Source organism: Eublepharis macularius, chromosome 1 (assembly GCF_028583425.1).
Source record: "Eublepharis macularius isolate TG4126 chromosome 1, MPM_Emac_v1.0, whole genome shotgun sequence".
NCBI classification, from domain to species: Eukaryota; Metazoa; Chordata; class Lepidosauria; order Squamata; family Eublepharidae; genus Eublepharis; species Eublepharis macularius.
In genome coordinates, this window is record NC_072790.1 from 75,083,832 (window position 1) to 75,106,570 (window position 22,739).

Sequence of the window (22,739 nt, forward strand, 5' to 3'; positions counted from 1 at the left end):
TCTCTTGTCAGTTTCTGGAAATTCAGAATAGTGCAATGCATGTTTTAAGGCATACTTCCTATCCATTTCGACAATGGACTTTTATGCAATACTTAGACTTTTATGCCACGCTTATCTTACTGTATTTGAGAATTTTTTAATGAGTTGTATCCTGCCTTATGCCCCCTGCTGGACACAGTTGGAGGGTGATACAGTGAAAGGAAGGAAATCAGCAAAAATCACTTTTTCCTCTGCCAGTGGAGAGGAATCACAAATTACAGTTAGGGATGGTTTTTCATTCCCATGACAAGGAATTAACTCAACTCTGCTTGGTGTTTTTCAGATTTTTAAAGGGTTGAAAGATAGCACTTCTGGTTTTGTTGACGCTGAAAAAGAAGCTTTGTTCTGTATTATCACCCCAAGGGAGAGGTTATTGAAGCCTTTGGTTCCATGATCTTTGGCCATCCTGGTTTATGGCTCCAATATGCACCATAAGACAACAGACCAATGGTAACTGATGGTAGCCACTGATGCAGGAATGATGGGGTGCAGAACTGCCACCTACCCATAATTTGATGGGTTGTTTATATTTTGAGAATTTTTGCAGTAAGTAGAACTAGTATCGGCTGAATTTGTTTCTATTTGTCCCTAGTCCAGGAATACAGACACTTAACTATGACGAGAGCTGGCAAACATATGATACCTTAAACTCTCAGGACTCAGGCTTAGCAAAATATAATAGCTGAGTTTTTAAAAGAAAAAACAAAACACTCTTGTTTATCAGAACTTATTATATGTGCCTCTGCTTGCTATACACTTCTGGGCTACCAAAATTGGATACACTGCAGCTGTACTGCTCTCATGTAATATGATAAATTGCTACATGTTTGGACCCTCTCATTATTGGGGAACTATTGCTTCTTTGGTCAAGGTATAATGTAAATAACACTTGGTTTTCTGACTGATACAGTTCTCAGGAGCTATTTAATTCTAACGTGTCAGCGAATTCTCCATTTCAGAAGAAGAGAATATATGGCACACTTGTGGCATTCCTCTGGTTTGCCTGAAATTGCTATATGTCAGGATCCTTTTGGTCCAGGAGTAAGAAAGTTGGAATATGACCACTGAGGTTATCAAAAAGTATGATGATGACCTTGACCCTGGACATATAGGAATGATTTTCAGCAATAAAAATTATCTGAACTCAGTTTTTCTAACCCAACATTGAATTGTCTCGCTAAACTTCCACTGATATTTCTTGAACTCTGAATCATGTGTCTAGGACAATTTTTAGGGACATGTAATTTTAACAATTTCCCAATGGTCATTTTACATTGTTGTTGCATCTCACAACTTTGATAGGGCTGACTGTGCACTACTTCCTATTCACAAGAGAAACCACGGAACTACTGTGCATGGGTAACAGTGCAGCCAATGTTCCTCTTTCATGTTTAACCAGCACTCTTCACTAGTGATTGTCCTTTGTTCCAGCTATTGCTGACTGAATCCCACTTTCCCAACATGAGCCTGTGAAAACTTTTATTTGGAACAGCCCAAGTACGAACCTGTCAGATTAGTGCAGTTAATGGGGTATTGTGCTATAGTCTTCTTGTGCTGATGAGTACCTCCCCTGAAAAAGCTAATAAAATCTAAAGTCAGAAGCAGGCTAGTGGGCTAGCTAGGCAAACTGCTTACTGAAGCCAATGAGCCTTTTCTATTCCTTAGTCTACGTGAAACTTCTTATCAATGGAGTTCCAGTAGGGCCAATAATATCAGAGGGGAAAAATGAGAGGTGACAGTTGCTGTGATACAGAAGAGTCTCACTCTGTTACTTCTTGCCCCAAGCTCTAAAATAGATCAAATGAGCACTGGGAGACATCTGTCTATTATTTCCTGCCCACGCATCTTTTGGTTCTGCTTTATTGCCAGAGAGCTACACTGATGATGTCACTTTGCTCTGAAGAGAACAGGCCACCAGAGCCTTTCATTGACATAATTCATTATCTGTAGTCTGGCCCTGGGACAGCAAATTCCCATGACAAGGAATTAACTCAACTCTGCTTGATGTTTTTCAGATTTTTAAAGGGTTGAAAGATAGCACTTCTGGTTTTGTTGACACTAAAAAAGGAGTTTTGTTCTGTATTATCACCCCAAGGGAGAGGTCATTGAAGCCTTTGGTTCCATGATCCTTGGCAGCAGAAAAAACAAACTACAAAGGTCACTGCAGATTATGTACACAAATCAAAACACACTAAGATATAGAAACGTAGAGCTGTAAGGGATCCAGGGGTCATCTAGTCCAAACCCCTGCATTATACAGAAAATTCACAGCTACCTCCCCACTCCCCCAGTGGCTCCTGCTTTATGCCCAGAAGAAGGCAAAATAATTCCAGGATCCTGGCCAATCTGGCCTGGAGTAGACATGGACATGAATCAAAATACGAAGCAAATTTCATCACAAAATGGGCTGTTTCGTGTGTCATGAAACAACATTTTGTGGGGCCGCGGTTAGCACAAAATTCATGACTTTCTGTCCTGTTTTGTTCGCTTCGTGAACGATTCGTAATTACAGACAGGCTGGTGCCGATCCATTGATTCCCTAGGCAACAATGGGCCCAGACCTTTTGTTGCCATTGGAAACCCCAATCATCGCCCACTTACCCTTGATTGGCAGCTCTCCTAGCCATCTGGAGAGCTTCCATTCTACCCTATACAGCCAGGAGCAGGGGGTTAATCCCGTAGGCAACCAAGGAGGTGGGCCTTCTGTAGCCATGGGCACACCAATCTCATCCCTCCAAACCCTGTTAGGCAGGTCTGTCAGCCAAACATAGACCTCCTGTTTTGCTTTGTCAGCGTTTTTTATAAAAGCCATCTCTCTCTGCCTGGTGTTTCAGTCCCAGTAGACAGAGGGAGAGGGAGGAGGACCTGTTGCTGGGATTGGAGTAAGAGAGAATATGGTTTTGGAATTGTGCTTTTGGCCACTGCTGCTTTAAAAGAGACTGAAAGAAGCCTCTTATTTCCAGCTCTTGGCCTTGCTGTGGGAAGGTTATTGGGTGAGGGTGCCTTTTTTCCTCCACCCCACCCCACCCTAGTCTCAGGCCTTAGCCTGGTTCTGGGGCCTAGGCCTCCCCTTTTTTTTGTTTACTTGTCTTTGTGTCTTCTCAGTTCTTTCTCTGCTGTTTTGAGGGTTCACACTCTTGCTGTTTCCTTGTTTCCTCCTGGTCAACATATTGCAATCTTGGCCAAATGGGAAGGGTGGGTGGTGGAGAACTTGATGAAGTCTCTCTGCGAGTTTGGCATCTTTGGGTGATGGGGGCCGTTGAAATGCCCCTGGTTCTGATGAATCACGAAATTGATGAATCGATTTGCGAAATGGGTCAATTTTGTGAAAAATTTGTGACTCGTGATTCGTGAAACATGACGAAACATGAAACTCTCATTTTGGGTTTTTTCCCGTTTCGTGCCCATGTCTAGCCTGGAGGAACATTCCTTCTGGATCCCAAAGTAGTGATTAGACACATGAGAAAGGGCCATGAGAGCTCATCCCTTCCTGCCCTCCTTTTCACAATCTGCACAAGTTCATACTGAGTCATAGAATGAACATTGCTGACAGACAGCAATCTCTGCTTAAAAACCTCCAAAGAAAGAAAGCTGACCATCTCCTCCACTGAGGAACCGCTTTAACTGTCGGGATACGTCTTAGATGCTCCAGGAAAGACAATATCACAGTGGATAAGCCAGCTGACCTGAGATTTCCTGGAGCCAGTTTATAAATGCTCTCAAGGCCAAATTTAGTCATTTGTAAATATTGTGTACATAAGATTTTTAGGGGCTGCAGTTACTGAGGGTAACCAGAACATTCTTGTTCTTTTCTTCATCAACTTCGGGAGGCTCATAGAAAAACCTGGTGCTCATGGGCAAATAGAGGTTATGCTAAGGAAGAGGTTCTTATGCTTTGATCCCCTACTGCCCACCAAGTATTGCTTGCAACATTATCATTAGCCCCTTAAGCTCAAGTCTTAAAAACAGAATTCTAGAAAAGGCAACTGTACTTATATAGATATACTTATGGTATTTGCACATGCAGAGCTTTCTTCTAGCAGTACATGCCAGCACACAGTACCAGTACCTCTTTTGGCAAGCAAGCTTGGACCCCCAAGCATAATGCTGCTAGAGAAGCAAGTCAATGCAGCTGCCTTCTTCAAACTCAATCTAGCCTGGAAATTGATCCTCTACCTTGACATGATTGGTCTGGCCACCTGGACCCATGGCATGGTAACACTGAGACTAGACTGCAGTAGGTCTTCATAGGTCTCCCCTCAAAAGTTAACTCAGATACTCCAGTTGGTGCAGAATGCTGTAACTTGATTATTATCAGGAGCAAAGCAAATCATGCTGATTATACCCATTCTGCAGTTACTCCATTGGCCATCCATCAGTTACCAGGCTCAGGTCAAGCTTTTGACTATCACATACAAAGCCCCATTACATTCAGTTCTGCTCTACACAGAGCTTAGAACCAAATTTCTTGCTGAGCTTTTGAAGGGCTCAAACTTTTCCTTGGAAGCAGAGAAGCTGATTTTCCTTCTTTCAGATGCCAACCCATTGATATCATACAGAATGTCATCATTTGCTTTGGCAGGTAGGAAAATACAACCAAAAGCCACTTCTGAACGGTGTTTATAAAGCTCCATTCATGGCCTTGGCCCCTCAGATCTACAGAAGCACCTCTGTCCCTGTGCTCCACTACAGCAGCTTTGCTCATCTGAGCAGGACCTTCTGCGGGTGCCACTCTGCAAATGAGCAAAATCAACAGCTGCCTGTACATGCACATTCTCTGTTGTGGCCCCTACCATATGGAATGGCCTGCCTGATGAGGTCAGGAAGGCTCCAACCCTCCTGGCATTCACAACTGAATAATTCAGAAGAGTTTTTTAAATACAGATAACAGGACACTGCTGTAAGGAGATGGTTCAGAGATATGCTGCGATAAAGGGATAGGGACTGAAGACAATACTACTGTGCACTGTTACTGTTGTTTATTGTAAAATTGCTTATGTTTTGTTTCAACATCATTTCAGCTCTGTATCAGACTTCTGCTTTTCAAAGTTCTACCATCTATATAGTGTTATACTGTGTGTTGAAGCTTTCAAGTTCAAAAGGAAATAGAGATCTACAATTGCTAGGCAGTATGAAGGCTCCAAATTGGCCAGACTCAGGATACTTACTAGAACTGTTTTGGCTTTAGTTTATTTCCAATATTATATTTGAAGATGGCTCACTGTTTTCTATGGAATTTTATTTTTCCCCAAGACAGTAATATATTTTTGCAAATATCTTTTAAGGTATTGGTGTCTGAAGGGGATGAGTCCAGAGGCAAAGTTATTTGACGGTTTTGCAATATATGTCACAATTTTTGGTTCAGTCAAAAATGTTATGACAGAGTGCTAAGGGGTTTCAAGGCCTAGTGGGGAATCCCCCTATACAGAGCTAGAAAAAGGCATCAGCACACAATAGTTTGCTGTATGAGAATCCTGTACTTGTTGCTAAGTCAGCTATGATTTGACGGCACTCTCCATTACTTATACTTGTTGTATGTCAGTTTACCAATAGATGGAGCCTTTAATCCAGATACATATGAGAAAGGTTCTCATGATGGTTTTATATTTGTTTTCATTAAAACAATTTTTATTAGGAATGTGTTTTGCTTAAGCAGTTCTTGAATAGAAGACAAGATAATATGAACCCATTTTTCTTGGAGTAATACTATGAGACAATGAAAAACATATAATGAGTTGCATTGTGGTATAAAACAAGCTGCCTTTCTTTAACTGTTCATCACAATGCACTCATACATGGGCAACATCAGCTAGTGTCCTGCCCTTCCTTTAGCCTTGCCTAAAGATCACATCATAAAATAAGCAGAAACTTTCCACTCCATTGAGTTAGGTATATTTATAACCTTATGAGATAAAAAAATTATAATGTGGAAATTTTCCAGAAAATTTTCCAGTGCTACTTTTTCCATGGAAAATTTCCACAGAAAATGAAAACAGCCTTACCCTGAGTCAGGCCATTGTTCTGTCAAGATCAGTATTGTCTACTCAGACTGGCAGCAACTCTCCAGGTCTTTCACATCACCTATTACCTGAGCCTTTTAACCGGATAGATTGAACATGTGACTTGCTGCATGCAAAGCAGATTCTGTACCACTGCTCTATAGCCCCATTAGTTTCTGTTTGTATGTAAATCAGCCTGATGGATTTACATTCCCTTGCAACTGATAAAATAAAGTCTGGCTCATGAACACTTAAGCCGGAATAATTTTTTTTAGTCTTCAAGGGACCACTATGCTGCTGTTTTATTTTGCTGACACAGTCTAACATATGTAAATATTCAATGTTTCATAAAGTTATAGTTAATGGATGTCTTTGTCAATACAATATTGAAGAAGCTTGGTAGTTTCAAAGTTGTAATTCATGTTTTTTTTTTCCAGGTGATTATCTCTAGCATTTGTGTGAAAAAGTACTTGTACTTGTGTGAAAAAGTACTCTTTTTGGGAAAAGAGGTGGTGGAACTCAGTGGTTTGCCCTCGGAGAAAATGGTCACATGGCTGGTGGCCCCACCCCCCTGATCTCCAGACAGAGGGGTGTTTAGATTGCCCTCCGTGCTGCTGAGCGGCACGGAGGGCAATCTAAACTCCCCTCTGTCTGGAGATCAGGGGGCGGGGCCACCAGTCATGTGACCATTTTCAAGAGGTTCCGGAACTCCGTTCCCCCGCGTTCCTCCTGAAAAAAAGCCCTGCTTGTATGTTTTGTAAAGGATTAATGTACTTGTAGGGAGCCTTGCCTCTTGAAAGCTTATACGCTGGAAATCTTGTTGGTCTCTAAGGTGCCACTGGACTCCAATCCTGCTGTCACGTGTTGAAAGAGATATTGTAATCAACCAAAATGGTTATGGAACTAACAAGTAATGTGAGTGATGTCAGTGAGGCTGATAACGAAACTGAGGTACCCAAGTGACCTCCATGGAAGAGAGTTAAATTCTGTTGAAGTCGATACCTGATATTCATGCCCCTGGCATATGATGCAGTTTTGGGGTGTCCTAAAATTAGCTTGCCAGCAGTTTCAGTGCGTTAATGTTTTTTCTTTCAAATTTAAACAACATAAGGAAACTACATGCTATGTTGCCTTTCATTTTTTGCAAGTATTACTCCAATAAAAGTAATTTCTACATAAAACTTTGAACTTGTTTGAGCATTACAGTTCAGTAACACTCGATTAATTTTTTCCTAATAAAAAATTCCATTGAAATATTTGTTTCTATTAGGTACTTTAATGAGGTACTTTAGGTACTTTAATGAGGTACTTTAAATTTTTTAAAAGTCAGCGTAAGTCAAAATAATACTAAAATAGATCACATTCAATTGATGGCACTGGAGAATTTTCCAGTTCATGTTCTTCTGGAAAACGCAACTCACTGCACGGAAAGCAGGAAAGAGTGAGGCTGAGACAACAGGATAAGCTGGGATGGGTCCCATCAAATACTTCCACTAGCAAAAGGATTTCGATCAGCAGAGTCTGACATCCCTCTTTCCCTTCATGCTGCAGCCAAATCTCAGAGCCAAGCTACAAGCGACGCCTTACACAGGTTGGACACTTGTCAGCTTCCCTCAAGTTTTGATGGGAAATGTAGGCATCCAGGTTTTACAGCTTGGCTCTCCATTACAGCTGCAAGACCAGGATGCCTACATTTCCCATCAAAACTCGAGGGAAGCTGACAAGTGTCCAACCTGTGTCATTCGTCACTTGTAGCTTGGCCCTCAGTGCTGCTCCTGGGGGACAGGAGGCCTGAGAACAGTATAAGGGGAGCTGGAGATCTGCAGGGGGAGGGAGAAATAAATATTGCCCTCCTTCCATCAGCCAACATCTTCAGCAGGATCAAACCCACTTAATGCAAGTAATCTTTAAAAACTGGTAAGCCTTTAATTTGCTATACAATATTCTCTTATTCATGCTCCGTAAAAACTAAATCTGGCTCTGAACACACCAGAAGATCAAGAACGCAATTAAAAGCTAGCTTAGAAGATCCCAAAATATAATGTTATTCTAGTGATATATATTTAGTGATGCTTTCCCACAAATCTTACATATTTTTCAAACATGAAATGTATCTATCAATGGGCAAACTCATTGAGGATTATTAATGTCTAGTTGTTATTTTACTTTTTAATATTTTTAAGCTTTGAAAGATTGTATTAAATTAGGTGAATTTTACTATTGCGTACTGAAAAGAGAGCAGTGAGAGTGATGAGGCCTAGACCTCTAATCCATTTGATGGCAAAGAGGCAAGTTGGCAACATTAGGCTGTGCCATCAGCACCACAGTGCTATGTATCTATCTGTCTGGTAGCTTGACATGAATCTAACATGTAGGATAGCGATATGATTGAATGCCATTTTTATAGTGCTTACACTTCATCAGGAGGCTTGCAAAACAGGCCATTTCCACACACGTTGAATAATGCACTTTCAATGCACTTTAGCAATCCTTTGGAAGTGGATTTTTTGTTCCACACATGGAAAAGCAGTTCCAAATGTTCACAAAAGAGTATTGAAAGTGGATTATCCAATGTGTGTGGAAGCAGCCTCTGTCTAAGCTGATATGCATTGTATTTCCTTTGTGTATTGTTTCTCAGTCCAATCTAGGGGAGGGGGCGCTGAAAGCACATAGGGAGCCAATGAGGCATTACACCACCATATCTCCAAGACAGGCCAATGTATCTCCCAGATACACCGGCAGAATGCCTCAGTTGTGCTGCACCCCAGCCTGGAGCTGGCGTGGCAATGATGGTGCAAACCTCTGTGTTGGTGGGGAAAAGGGTGGACCTGGGGGTCTGACAGGAGTTAGTCAGCTCCTCAAACCACCCTAGCCCAGGAAAACCCTTCAGAACTAGCAGAAAGTTACACTAGCAAAACCCACAGCATATCCCATAGAAGACCATACAATGGAAAAGGCAAAATATCCCCCAGCAGGTGCATCTCCATTCACAAGTTGTCTCATAATACAAGATGCTGACTACAGCTGCAGACAATAGCCCCCCTCCCCAGAAGCAGCCAAACCCCCTACCCAACACCCAATCACAGCTCCCCCCCCCAGTGCTACATAAGCCCAGCCAGGATGCCCCATAGTTCGGTAGGAAGGGTGTGTGGCATGGGACTCTGTCTCAGAGGTCTCTGACGTGGACACAGAGTACACAGTATTGCACTTTGATGGCAGAAAAGGAACAGGCACTTAGCACCAATGAAAGAGCACTTAGCATGAACTCCCAGGGAAAGACAGCAAAGTCTCTGCTGTGTAGCACCCCTTCTCTGGGAAGATCAACCAGAGGGTGACAGCACCCGCAGGTGAGCAGAGGTGGGAGTCCAGCTGACCCAGACCAGGAGTCTGCACCTTCTTCTCTTGTCCCCCTTTTCATGCCCAGGTGCTACCTTGACAATGCTGGCTCCCATGCCTAAGCCAAGCAGTATATGTGTATAGGGGTGACCAGAGCCAGGCCACCCAGCAGTATGTCCCATGTCATGTAATGCAATATACCCCCAGAAAAGTGTATGCTGGAGAGCAAGCTATGATGGGGGGATAGGACTCTGGCAGCCTTGTACCAGGCTGTTAGCACATTCCTTTGCCTGGGTGCTCCTACCCATCCACCCCAACACACAAACACCAGGTGGAGGACAAGGCAAAAGAGAGCCAGTTTGGTTAGTAGTTAGGAGCGGCAGGACTCTAATTGGGTGAACCAGGTTTGACACCCCGCTCCTCCACTTGAAGCCAGCTGGGTGACCTTGGGTCAGTCATAGCTTCTCAGAGCTCTCTCAGCCTCACCCACCTCACAGAGTGATTGTCGTTAGGATAATAATAACACACCTTGTAAACTGCTCTGAGTGTGGCATTATATTTTTATATTTTTATATTTCAATTTATATACCGCCCATCCTCAGGGGCTCTGGGTGGTGAACAGTTTAAAATCAATAAAAACAAGAAAACAACAATACTAAAATCAATATACAAAACAATAATGAAATAAATTAACCAAGTGCTATGGTGGGGAGTACCCCCACCCCAAAGGTGGGAGGCCGACATGGTACCACCCCCTTCAACCATCGAACGCCTGGCGGAACAGCTCTGTCTTACAGGCCCGGCGGAATGATAATATGTTCCGCTGGGCCCGGGTCTCCACTGACAGAGCATTCCACCAGGCTGGGACCAGGACTGAAAAGGCCCTGGCCCTGGTTGAAGCAAGGCGGGCTTCCTTAGGGCTGGGGACCACCAGTAAACATTTATCCGCTAATCGAAGAGGTTTCTGGGGAACATACAGGGAGAGGTGGTCCCAAAGGTATGCCGGTCCCAACCCGCTCAGGGCTTTAAAGGTAAGAACCAATACCTTGAACCTGATTCGGAATTCAACCGGAAGCCAGTGCAGCTGGCGCAGGACAGGAGTGATATGTGACTGGTAGGATATACCAGTCAGGACCCGCGCCGCCGCATTCTGGACCAGTTGTAGTTTCCGGATCAGGCCCAGGGGTAGCCCAGCATAGAGTGAGTTACAGTAATCTAGGCTGGAGGTGACCGTTGCATGGATCACTGTAGCCAGGTCCTGGGGCGTCAGGTAGGGGGCAAGTTGCCTGATCTGACGAAGATGGGAAAATGCAGACTTGGCAACCGCCGTAACCTGGGCCTCCATCAATAGGGAGGCATCCAGGAGCACGCCCAGACTCTTCACCACTGGCAAAGTTGCCAGTGGTGTCCCATCCAGGGCAGGGAGCTGGATCCCAACATCTGGCAGCCCCCGTCCCAGCTGCAGGACCTCCGTCTGCACCAGGTTCAGTTTCAGCCTGCTTTGTTTCAACCATGCCGTGACAGCCTCCAGAGCTCTGGCCAGATTGTCTGGGGCCATGTCTGGCTGTCCGTTCATCAACAGAAAAAGCTGGGTGTCATCCGCGTATTGAAGACAGCCCAGCCGAAACCTCCGCACCAACTGGGTGAGGGGGCGCATGTAGATGTTAAATAACATTGTCCTGAATAATAAATAATGTTAACAAATAAATAATAAATAATGTTAAATAATATTGTCCTGAAGGGTGGTATATAAATTGAATATTGTTGTTGTTGTTATTAACTATGGTTTGGGTGCCTAGCAGCTGCCGCACTGTACACTGTGCCACACTGTGCACTTGCTGGCCAAGCAATCCCATTACTTTGTGGAATTGGAGCCCTATGAATCAGCAGCGGATGGAGCATCTGCTGTTTCAGAGCATTTCTTTACCGGATCAGTATCATTGGGATGGCTACTGTATGAACTTTTGCGGGGGGGGCGGGGGGTCCCTCTGGTAATTGGAGTCCCCCATGAGGGTGGAATCACAGATCCTGCCACATCCTACAGGCATGGTTGTAGTGGGAATCATGTCTGTGCTATTTGCCATCGCTGTCCATGTTTTTGTTCAGCACTCCTGCAGGTGGGAGTCGGAGCATGACTGGCGCAGTTCCTGCCACTCTGCTCATTCACTGGTTCCAGCCTGGCTCTTGGAGTATCCTGCCTTGGACAGCCTTCCAACCAGCACTTCTGGCCCTCTCACCTGCGCATTGTGCTAGGGACAACTCAGCCTGTCTCCCTGTATCCCCAGAAGCAGCTCACAAAGGCACAGGAGCCACTCCAGACAGAGGGCAACCCCTCAGAACTTATCACAATAAAGTCTGGGGCATTGTACCACTCCATCCCCGTCTGTTTTTGTACAGATGAGTTTTTGTACACTCCACGTCCCTCCCCGCCCCACTTTTGAAGGTGCAGAAGCCTGTGCAAGGTCTGGGGCGGGCAACCTTGGATTTCAAGAGGTTAATTTGGCAACAACTTCAAGATGGCTTATTGCACAGCACAGAAAGATATATAAAAAAGTCATCTTACATTAAGGCTTACATACTCTTGATAGTTTGTCAGTGAAAATACGTTAAAGGAGAAAATTTCTGCGATACCTGCAGCTCTCCTTCCATTATACTGAGCAGTCGGATCAGGTCCTCTTTAGAGAGTTCTATGGATTTTTTGCTTTTTCGCTCACCAGGAGCTGGCAATTTGCTGCGGTGTTTGACTGTTCCTGAGACTGCGATTTCCTCTTCTTTTCGATTACATTTGTTCTTTCTCTTTGCATCTTCCTGAAAGTTTGGGTTCTCAGTGGTGTTTGTAATGGGCTTTGACCTGGAGAAATGCCCATTGGATGAGCTTTCCCCACCTGGATTTCGGGATCTCATCCTGACCTACACAGGAAAACAAATAGAAAGATGTGATGAATATTAATTTTAATAGGCCAATAAATGATGGTAAAATTATACATAATTACATCTAAGTATACAAGCGGACTCCATATTCACAACAGAAGTGCTGCAAAATGACTCCAAAAGAGAAACTACACTTTTAAGAAGATCCATTCTAAATGCAATCAAGATTTGAATACCATGAATCATTCATGATCACTTGTCAAGCAGTTGAGACCTTTCATATGAAATGTTATATTTTCAAGCTAGAAAAGGGTTTAAAAGTTTAGCAGATAGTATGAAAGCAATAATTCTAAACATTGAAGGAGGACTGTGACAAACCAAGCTAATTTTTTAATCATCACCAGTGTTCAGTGACAATACTGGTAACTCACTACAGTTAAATGCTTATCCTCTTAAACAGTAGCCTCAGTCTATCAAAAGATTCAGGACAATGCCAAATGCTAGTTTCCTCCATCTTTCTAACCACAATATATTTCATCTCCTCAGAAACATGTAATTGCAGGCTCTGATTCTCACAACATTTGTCACAATTCTGCTCCTCTTCAGATATTTTCCTTTTATTATCTAGTTTTGATACAGCAAACTGAGTTTCACCTACCTTCTTGTCAACGTCTTTCAAAAGTGCTTATCAGCCTTTTAAAAGCACTTCTAGATATGGAATCTACTGCTCTCAGTTAAAACAACTATCCCCTCTAACCCACAATTTCTTCATGATACTTTACTCTGTCTCAGTTCTTTCAGTATGGGAAAAATGATATCCCTCTATACAAGCTTAATAGGGGATATTATCTAATTACAATGGCCAAAATATTACCAAATGGAAATTCAAATTTATTCAAATGAATATTCAAATTTAATACATTTTTATCTGTATTTAATCCCTTAACCCTTTGACCTTTTATAGTAAGGGCTTCTTTTCCTACTGTGAAGGGTTCTGGAGTTTAAGCCTGCCTGAATATTATGTCTCTTCAGTCCCAGATGTGTATGGGGGGTGAGGACAAGTGTTATTATTATTATTCATTAATGTATATTAATAATTGAATTCCATTCATTTTTCATTTTCATTTTTTTGTTCTGCCTCCTCCTCCTGGCCCCACCTACTCTTGATGCAAATTCCTACAGCAAACCAAAGAGACAACCTCAAAGTAGTATAAATTACACTATAATTTTCTGCCCTCTTGTCACTGTAGACATTTAAAGAGGAAAAAAACAGAAAAAAAGAAGTAAAGGGTTCAGGGAGAAAAGGTGAAGGGGACTGATCAGATGAAAATGAATTTGCTCAGGAAGAGGTTAACTGACTCAACCAGAACCCTCTTGAAGGTACCCCTTCTCTCATTCTTTCCCAGGCAAATTGGGACAAAAACTATTTCCACATTTTCCCTTGTGTCTCTGCAAGAAAAAAAAAGGCTTGATACCTTTTTAAAAAATGAAATCTGGAAATTTGGGGAAAGGATATATCATATCAGCAGAGCGGTTGTTCCCAAATGCATTCCCTATAGCTGTGGGCCTGGTTTCCAAGTACCATATTCTATCTCCCTAACATTCCTATCACCATCACTATTTGAAGAACCTGTTATAAAGGACGGTAATATGGCATAGAGTTTGACTCTGTAGCCTTGTTTTTGTTGAAACAATGGATTCATGTAAGTACACCATGGCCTCTAGATACTTACACAAATATTCTCAGTCTACTGCTACAGTATTTTCCGTAAAAGATCCCTAAAAGATCTATTTTTCTCCCTTAAAAATACATATCCATTATGAGCATGAACAATATCCAAGGAGTTCAGGAAACACTTACTGTATCAAGTTTTGCTTGGAATAATAAACATTGTCTGATGTTTACTCTCAGGCCAATTCAATTTGTTTAATTGTAATGGATCTTAAGCATTTCGGGCTGCTGTTACATCCTTTTCAGAAATGAGCACTTGGGTCTAAATGGGAGAAGGTGGTCCTTCAAGTACCTTGACACCAAGCTGCTTAGCACAATATACTCTTGCACTAAAACTGACTTGCCGCAGCATTTTGGACCAACTGAAGTTTCCAAAGAATTTTCAAAGGTAGTCCCAGGTAAAGCACATTGATCTAGCCTGCATGAGATCACCATGGCCAGATCATACCAGTGAAGGAAATACCACATGTGTGTTATGTGTCATCAAGTTGTTTCCGACTTATGGCGACCCTTCAGATGAATGACCTCCAAAATATCCTGTCATTGTCAGCCTTGCCCAGGTCTTGCAAACTGAAGGCCATAGCTTCCTTATTGAATCAATGCATCTCATGTTAGTTCTTCCTATTTTCATACTGCCTTCAACATTTTTTAGAATTAATGTCTTTTCCAGTTAGCCTTATCTTCTCATGATGTTGTTGAAGTACAATAGCCTTAGTTTTAAGTTAAGTCATTTTAGCTTCTAGGGAAAATTCAGGCTTGATTTGATCTAGAACCCACTTATTTATAAAACTCTACTAAAAATGCTTTCCTAGGAATAAACCCAACTGAATAGACCTGAGTTGGATTTTGAGCAGGCTTATTTAGAATTGGTCAGGTTAAAATTCCTGTTAGTACAAGCCCTACATAATAAAACTAACAACAAAAGGACTCTGAACCAATGCAGGGAATAACAAGTATGATACATATACTGAAAATCTGTTATTATACAAAATATATAATAATATATTATATATATAATAATTTGGATTAACAAATTAAGACAATAGTAACAATTAAGTCATGGTCAGGATGGTTTTTATTCTCCCTTCTCAGGATGTACATGGTATTGAAAAAGATTCAGCTGCTTTTTGTATTTTTATATCACAATCAGGATCATTACGTAAGCAGTTGTGTTTTTAATTTGTCAACAAATGAGATGCACATTCAATAACATACCATCAAGTCTGATGAGAGTCACAAACATGAGTTTTGATCTCAGGGAATCCATAACGTTCATGGTTATTAACTATCATGGTTGTATAAGTTGATCCATATTATTACATATTAAACATTGGCTGAATCCACACTTACCGGCATAGCGCTAAACAGTCGGAATGATAGCATCTTCTGTTACCAGAACTGCTCTTTATTATAATGGGGAATTAGCTGTAGCAGTCTGTAACTTAATATTAAGCGCGGATCATAACCTATGTATACGGAGGTCCCGATCCCAGACACTCTAGTGAAAAAGAGGCAGACAACAAATAGGTTCCAAACACGTGTATTTAGTGTGGCGTAAGCCTAAACTTGCACAATCATACAAGAAACACACAAGGACTAGGAAATATAGAGTATGAAATACAGAGACGTTCGCATTAGCTGGTTCCCAACGATGATAGGGGGAATACTCACTTATCCTGGAGCGAAGCAGAGACACAGCAGCGAGGGTGGTGGTCCAATGCCAGCACTGGAACCACAGACGGACAGCAAGGAAGTCTGGATAGGATGGCACGCGCACCATGCGGTCTGAGAGGCCGGCTTAAATACCCCAAAACGTACCCTGGGGCTGGTGCTGTACTTGGTGGTTCTCACAGATTAAAACAAAGGTTCTAATGGGCTACTGAATGGCTTGGATGGGCCACTTTGGTAATCAGATTGTGATAAGTGACACCTCAGGAAGAGGGGACAAAAGAGGGAGGGGGAAATCCAAGTGGGCTGAAAGGATGTTCCAGCGGACAGGGCTTGTCCTGATGTCATCAGCTTCTGGAATGCGGAGGTTTCTTTGAGATGCATTCTCTAAGTGCTTGGGATGGTCGGCACTTAGTTCTTCTCCGGGGCGGCTCCTAAGATATGCAGAGCGGGGCGAGGGGCTCTCGCTGCGGACGTGGTGTGCCCGCTTCGCCGAAATGGCTTCTCAAAGCAGTCTCTTCCTCTGGGTCTTCTGGGTGCCTGAGAACATGGATGCCGGCTGGGCATAGCTGGGGCTGGATAGCAGGCTGCCCGGTAGCGAGGGCAAGCTCGGCGACCGGCCCGCGGGAGGCTCCAGGCGGGAACTGACCAGGGAGCGCCTAGCCAGGCTCGCTGGAGGTTTCCCCGGCTGGCGCCCGGCTGCTAGCAGCGGCTTGGGCCCATATGAGGCAGGCTTCCATGGAGGCAGGGGGAGCAACACTTTAAAACACAGTCCAAAGCAGGGAACAGGCACGGTCCGTGGCAGATGGCAATGCAGGCACGGGGCACACTTGTAACACAGTCCAAACACACACTGGGAAGTCCAGATACAGGTCAGGGCAGGGTTGCCCAGAAAGAGAGTCCTTTGTGCAGATATCCAAACATGGAGTCAGTAAACTACACAGTCTATAGCAGCAGCAAGGTAATTGACACGCAGGCAGGAAACTAACACGTGTATCAGAACACACACGTGCAAAGCAATCTTTGTGCAGCAGTGAAACAGTAATGCAGGAAACTTTAACACAGTTCATGGCAGGCCTTAAAGCAGGGGAGGGGGCCTACTTGGCAACAATTCCCCCCCTCAGAGACTCCGTGACGTCAGGCGTGCGGGTCTCCGAACTTGACTTCAAAGGCGAGGTGGTCGGCAATGTCCGGTGGTCGAGCTTCGAGCGAGGAAGGAGTGGGAAGGGAAGGAGGGGGAGGCGTCACTCAAAAATTTAGTTTGGAGAACCACATAACCGAATAAGTGCAATTTAGATCAGCCAATGGGCTGCAGGTCTCTGGGTTCACACCAGGGGGTGTGCTAAGTGCAACCGTCAGAATAAATAGCAATAATTCATAGGCAATAGCAATTCATAATTACATAAGCAGTAATGAGCAATTCATAGCAATGAGTAATTCATATGCAGTGGCAAATTCATGGGTATAAGGTTAAAAGCGAAGGCAATTCATGAGCCAATTCATGAATACAGGGTTAAAAGGCGAAGGTAATTCATAAAAGTACAAGCAATTCATAGATAGGTGATAATTCATACAGGATAAAAGTGAAATGTGCAAGCAAGGCATAGACCAATTCATCAAGGGTGGAACAATTCATAGATGGTTAAAATCATAAATACATATATATAGGATTAAAACAACAATTCAGGAAATTAAAACCAATTTCATAGATAATAGCAGCAATAGTAAAAGCAAGTGCGGGGAAATAATTCATGAGGGGGGGGAGCGACGGAAGGGCTCATGGGGGACAGAAAAATAGACTCTGCAATTAAAAGACCAACTCATGCGGCTAGATTAAAACCAAATTCATAGAGCTTAAAATCAGAAATAAAGTAACCTTTAAAAGTGACTGCTCAGGAGAAGTCCCGGATAAAACCCATTTCATAAAATGATAAATAGGCTAGAATTACCTCGGCGGAGGGAGTCAGGTTAAAAAGGCAATCCATAAGGTTAAAATCAAATTCATAGGGCTAAAATTAATAGGGGGTGATAAAAAGGGTCCCAGTTCATGGGGAGATCATGGGTGCACTTGCAGCAGATAGAGGGAGGGACTAGTTCGGGGCTAAATTCATGGGAGTAAAATTCATAAAAAGCAATGGCAAGAAATTCATAAAACAATGGGGCAACCAAGATCACAGATGGCTCAGTCCGCAGTACAGCTGCTAGACTGGGTTGCATATTTACAAGAACAAGCAAGCTTAGTCTATGTGTTCCAAAACACACTTCCACCCCCCCTTGCTGTCTGCGTCAATCCGCAGGGCAGGGTCGGCCGGCGGCGAGAAGGGCTTCAGACACACAGTTCTAGTCCTCATGGAGGTGGCGCTGCTGGCGGTCGTTTGGAGACGGGCCGTGGGCTGGGAGGCAGAGAAACACGTCCCCCCTAGTCCACAAGAGGGCCTCGGAGCGGTGTCCGGCAGCAAAGCGTCCATGGGGCTGGTCCAGGATCCGTACACATAATAAAACATAGTCATAGTTCACAGCACCATAAACAACAAAATAAGCAAGGAATAGAAATGGGGCGCCAAGAACAACCATTAAGGCAGAAGGAGGTCGGGATTGTATCGATCCATGCGGTAGGACAGTTGGAGTTGCTGGAGCTGTCGGCGGCTCCAACAGCCCAAATAAAGTAGTGAGGCACACAACAAAACTTGAAAGGCCAAAATAACGATGATCGGGTGCAAAGCCAAATTGTAAATTCCAGTGGCAGTGGGGCTCCAGCCAAAGAGGGTTTCCCACCACGAATGCTCACCGGTGGTCTTAATCCGCTGGGCAAGATCCAAAATCTCCTTTCCGTTGTGGGACACAACCAAAGCAGTGGTGTCCCCGTCCCTCTGGATGCTCTGGAGGGTGCGTTGGAGCTGCGGGTGGGCCAGGAGCTCATGGATTAGCTCCAGACCGATGCCAAGGGAGATGGGCTTCACTTGTCGATAGATGGAGGGTGCCACCAGGATCTCTTCTTGGGTCCAGACCGGTACCGTGTAGGTGAAGTCGCAGGCTGCCACCGAAGACAGGTTGCAGAAGCAGCGGTTGACTCCCGGGATCACGGGCTTGAGCTGGAACAAGTTCAGGATCACAAAGTCGCAGGCCGTTCGCACGCAGGCACATCCTCTCCCAAGGTAGACGACAGCGGAGCTGTTCTCCCGGACGACCTCAAAAGGGCATTCGTTGAGGGCGTCGACTTGCGGGGCTACACAGGGATGATGCGGTGCAAAGGCTTGGTCTTGGCAAATGAAGCCGGTCTGGTCTCGATGCTGGCACCCTTGGAGGCTGACGAGCTGCCATCCGGTCGGGGTGAAGCGGGCCCAATGGTCGGGGTGGCGGGCGTAGAGGACCTCGGTGTCGCTGACTTGGAGTCCCAGAGGCACGACTGGATACACATGGAATGACTCGTGCGCACTGGCCGTTAATAAAAATAATTTAAGCTCCTGGGTGGTCGGTGAGAATGAGGAATTTACAAGAGACCACCAGGATTCAAGCTCCAGTTCTATGGGTGACAATTTGGGCATAATCAATCTTTTGATTTCCAGGGGCAGGTGCCCGTCCGTGGCTTGCCGAATTAGCCCCATGGCCACAGCCTGATTTAATTGTTGGGCTTGCATACATGCCATGGCTATTGACACGTTGCGTTCCAAAGACTGTGTTGCCTTGAGCAGCAGAGAAAAATCTCTTTCAATTTGACTCTCCCAGTTAACTAAAATGGAGCTGATCTCGTGTTGCCCATTCGAAATGGAATTTAGGGACTGCACCACCGGTTTACCTAAGTCGGAGATGCTAGTCGTGACATGGGCAAACTTATTAGCGAGAGTCTCAATATTGACCGAATCCATGATTGCTAAGCCTCCGGCTGCAGGAGCAGTCCAGTCGGCAATGCTTCGTCTGGCACGCGAGAGAGAGGGGGAGGGATCGATCCACAGTTGTAGCCATGCATTCCAACCCTTGCTACCGGCCTCCAGATAGGGAGCGCACTGCGGCAGCCTCTGGGTTACATTCAGCTCAGCTAAGTCTATGCGGATCTCTTTTAAAGACATTTGCGGGCGGACTAGAACTCTCTCTCGAATGTCAGTTTTCAAAACATGGGAGCCCACTATATGCGTGCCGCCTTGGCTTAATTGTTCATTGCTAGCAATCAAAGGGTCAATTTGGATGGTGTGGGTCTCCTGGGTCCGGATCAGCAGGGAATAATTGCCTGGTTCGTGAGTCAAATTTACAAAGAGCAGCCCAAGCCGGTGAAATTTCTCTACTAGGGGCTTAGTTTGGCATTCGGGCGTCTGTTGAACCAGTATCCAATCGGGTGGGCCGTGTTTGGCTAGGTCTTCCTCTTTTACAATCCAGGTCAGGTTCTCCCAGCGCTCTATAGCAAAGGAGAGAACTGCGCCTGAAGGGGGCGTGATAGTGACTGATGCAGTTTCAGTGGCAGTAGTGCCTAGTAGGATGGTCATTCTAAAGGGGTCTCCTGCCTTCCATACTGCGGCCGACACTAGAATAACTTCACAGTATGGTCCGAAAGCCTCAGTGACAAATGGCGAGGTTTCGAAATTGGCAGGGGTGGTATATTTGTCTACCACCGGGACTGCGGTGGGGGCTGTCCTGATGCGGGGGAGAAACATACATGGAATTGGAGCAAGAGGTGAAACCGTATCAGTAGGTGAATAGCATACTAATTCTTGGGACATGGTTTTCACTCCCACACATAAAATAACAAGCTCTGGGGGTCGGATCCACTGCTCTTCGCAGCTGCGGAAGTTAGTGCGATCCGTGGGGGTGGTCATATTAATCTGCTGCACAACTTTGCAGACCATCATTTCATTCCCTGCCAGGGTATTGATACATCTCCAGTGGGGGTAGGGCATTAATTTGGACGGGCGTCCCTCTATTAGGGTGTCTGCCAGCACGAGCAAACACAGAGTAGCCAGGTGCCTCATCTCCTGGCCTTCCTTTTTCTTTCTGTGATGAAAATATCCTGGGGAGACCTGCGGATATAAGTACAGGTTCCCTGAGTTTCTTGCAGCAAAATAAAATAAAGTGAAGCAGGGAAAACGAGGGAGGGCGTTTTTCTGCCAGCACTGTATGTTAAGCGGGGTTCGAACGAGAAGTCCCAGGGGCACTAAGCGAGCCTTCCAGCTTGTTGCTCTGGGGAACTCCTGTGCGGGGGCTTCTTCTTATAGTGTGTATATTTCAGAGGGTAACATCCTTGCGTCGGGCAAGGGTCGGCTGTGCGTTAGGCGGGATTATGCAAACTCGCCCCAGGGGTCCCTGGGTGCCTAGACTATGTGGCCTTCAGGTGCACCTTGCTCGGTGGCGGGCTATTTTTATTTTGCGGGCTGAGAGCTATCGGTCCGGCTCGGCCTGGCCTTGCCGTTTTAAAAAGAAAAAAAACTAGAGAGCGGTTTCCAGCAACTATAAGGGTTTCTGCAAAAGGGGACCTTCGTTCTATCTTTCGAAAATTATTTTTAAGTAGGGGTGGTTAGGGTTGAAGGTATGTTTTATGATGGTTTGCTTTTGCTTTGCCTTTGCCTTTTTCCCTCTGCTTTTTTGCAGGACCTCATGTATGTATTTCAGCGGACCATTTTTTCCTAGGATCAATTTTTGGAGGGACTCCCTCGGGAGGCCCCAATTTCATGTTAAAAGAAAGAAACACACAAAGCAAAAGCACACGGGCGTGGGTTACTTTCAGGTTGCCCTCACTTGGGAGGCCTGACGTGGCTTCATTATAACTTCAATATGTCTCCCCCCCTTCTTTTCCCTTATACGGTACGGGCAAGGGAAAAGATTACGTGGGGCGGGCGGCTGCTGGCGGAAAGGGCCGAAGTGGAGCCGAGGGCGCTCGGCGGCGTTTATCGAAAAGCGGCGGAGGCGGCCGAGATCTGCCGGCGCCACTGGGTCTGGGTTATTCGGGGGTCATCTTGGCGCGGGGGATCCTGGCTATGTAAATGAGGCACGCTGCCCCTTGTGCGTAGCGAACGCACCTCAATAACATATTCCAGAGGGTACATATTTACAAAATACTGGCGGGTCTTTTACTTTTGTACTAAAGCGTTCTGGATGGTGGCGCCGTATAGCAACTCACCATGACGAATATGAACATTAGTAAAAGAGGGATGTTGGGCTATCTGGGGGACCTTTTCCAGGGGAGGCACGGCCCTCAAAGCCAAAGCCGACCATCATGCGAAAGCGTGGGTCTGGCAGGTGAGACCCCGAATCTACGTAGATGCGGGATCTTCACCAGCACGGCGGGTGAAATGTTTTCAAATACAGAGATCACCTTTATTGGTGTGTCTCTAATATTGGAAATGCATTCACTCTTGGGCTAAAGCCTCTCCAAACACTTTCACACACAGCAAATCTCTTTTGCCTGTGTAATTTTTTCCGAATATGCGGCTTAAAATCCAATTAAGAATCACTTTCGGTGGTGGTCCTATTTGGCTTTGGTTGCCGTGTCTTCCCCAAGGGTCCCAACTATGGGGCCCGCCTAATGAAGTTAAAGAATAGAATTGGAAAAACTCTTGACATTCACACCTATATCTACATATTCTACTGTTTCTTCTATGCTAAGGCTACAAAGGTCTGGTCTAAGGGGACACAGGGTATCTCTGGCCCAGGGTGAAGGGATATCTGGCGAATCACTGGGCAGAGGGGGGCTGGGCTGGTGGCGGCTCCCCCAGGGTCATACACAGGAGGGGCGGTTTGGAGCGGCTTCCCTTTCCATTCCTTTAATTGAGAGGCGTGAAAGTATTTTAGCCAAGTGCCTCCCGTCTTCCTCTGGATAGCTACCTGATAGATGGCTGGGGAGACTCTTTTCGTGATGGGGACTGGGCCTTGCCATTTGGCTGCTAGTGAATGCGCCTTTTGCGAGAACTTCCTGTACAGAACGAGCTGTCCTTCCTCCCACTGCCTTGGGTTCCTGACCCATCCTAATTTGCGGTCCATATCTTTCTGAGCTGTGCCCAACTTCTGGGCCACTTGCATGTGGACGGCGTGTATGGATGAGAGCAGATCCTGGACCCAAGCGTCATTAATCACTACGGGCTGCATATCAGAAGGGAGCTGCGTATCTA

General features: G+C 44.9%; 1 protein-coding gene across 3 annotated transcripts in view; it reads right to left on the bottom strand.

Annotated features, from left to right (window-relative positions):
- Nucleotides 1-22,739, bottom strand: part of FILIP1 (filamin A interacting protein 1) — a 121,671-nt gene that overhangs the window by 50,244 nt on the left and 48,688 nt on the right. For all 3 annotated transcript variants that reach the window (XM_054975388.1, XM_054975378.1, XM_054975373.1), the window contains exon 2: nucleotides 12,006-12,284. In XM_054975388.1, coding sequence (XP_054831363.1) covers nucleotides 12,006-12,284 — 279 coding nt within the window. The remainder of the gene's footprint in view (nucleotides 1-12,005; nucleotides 12,285-22,739) is intronic.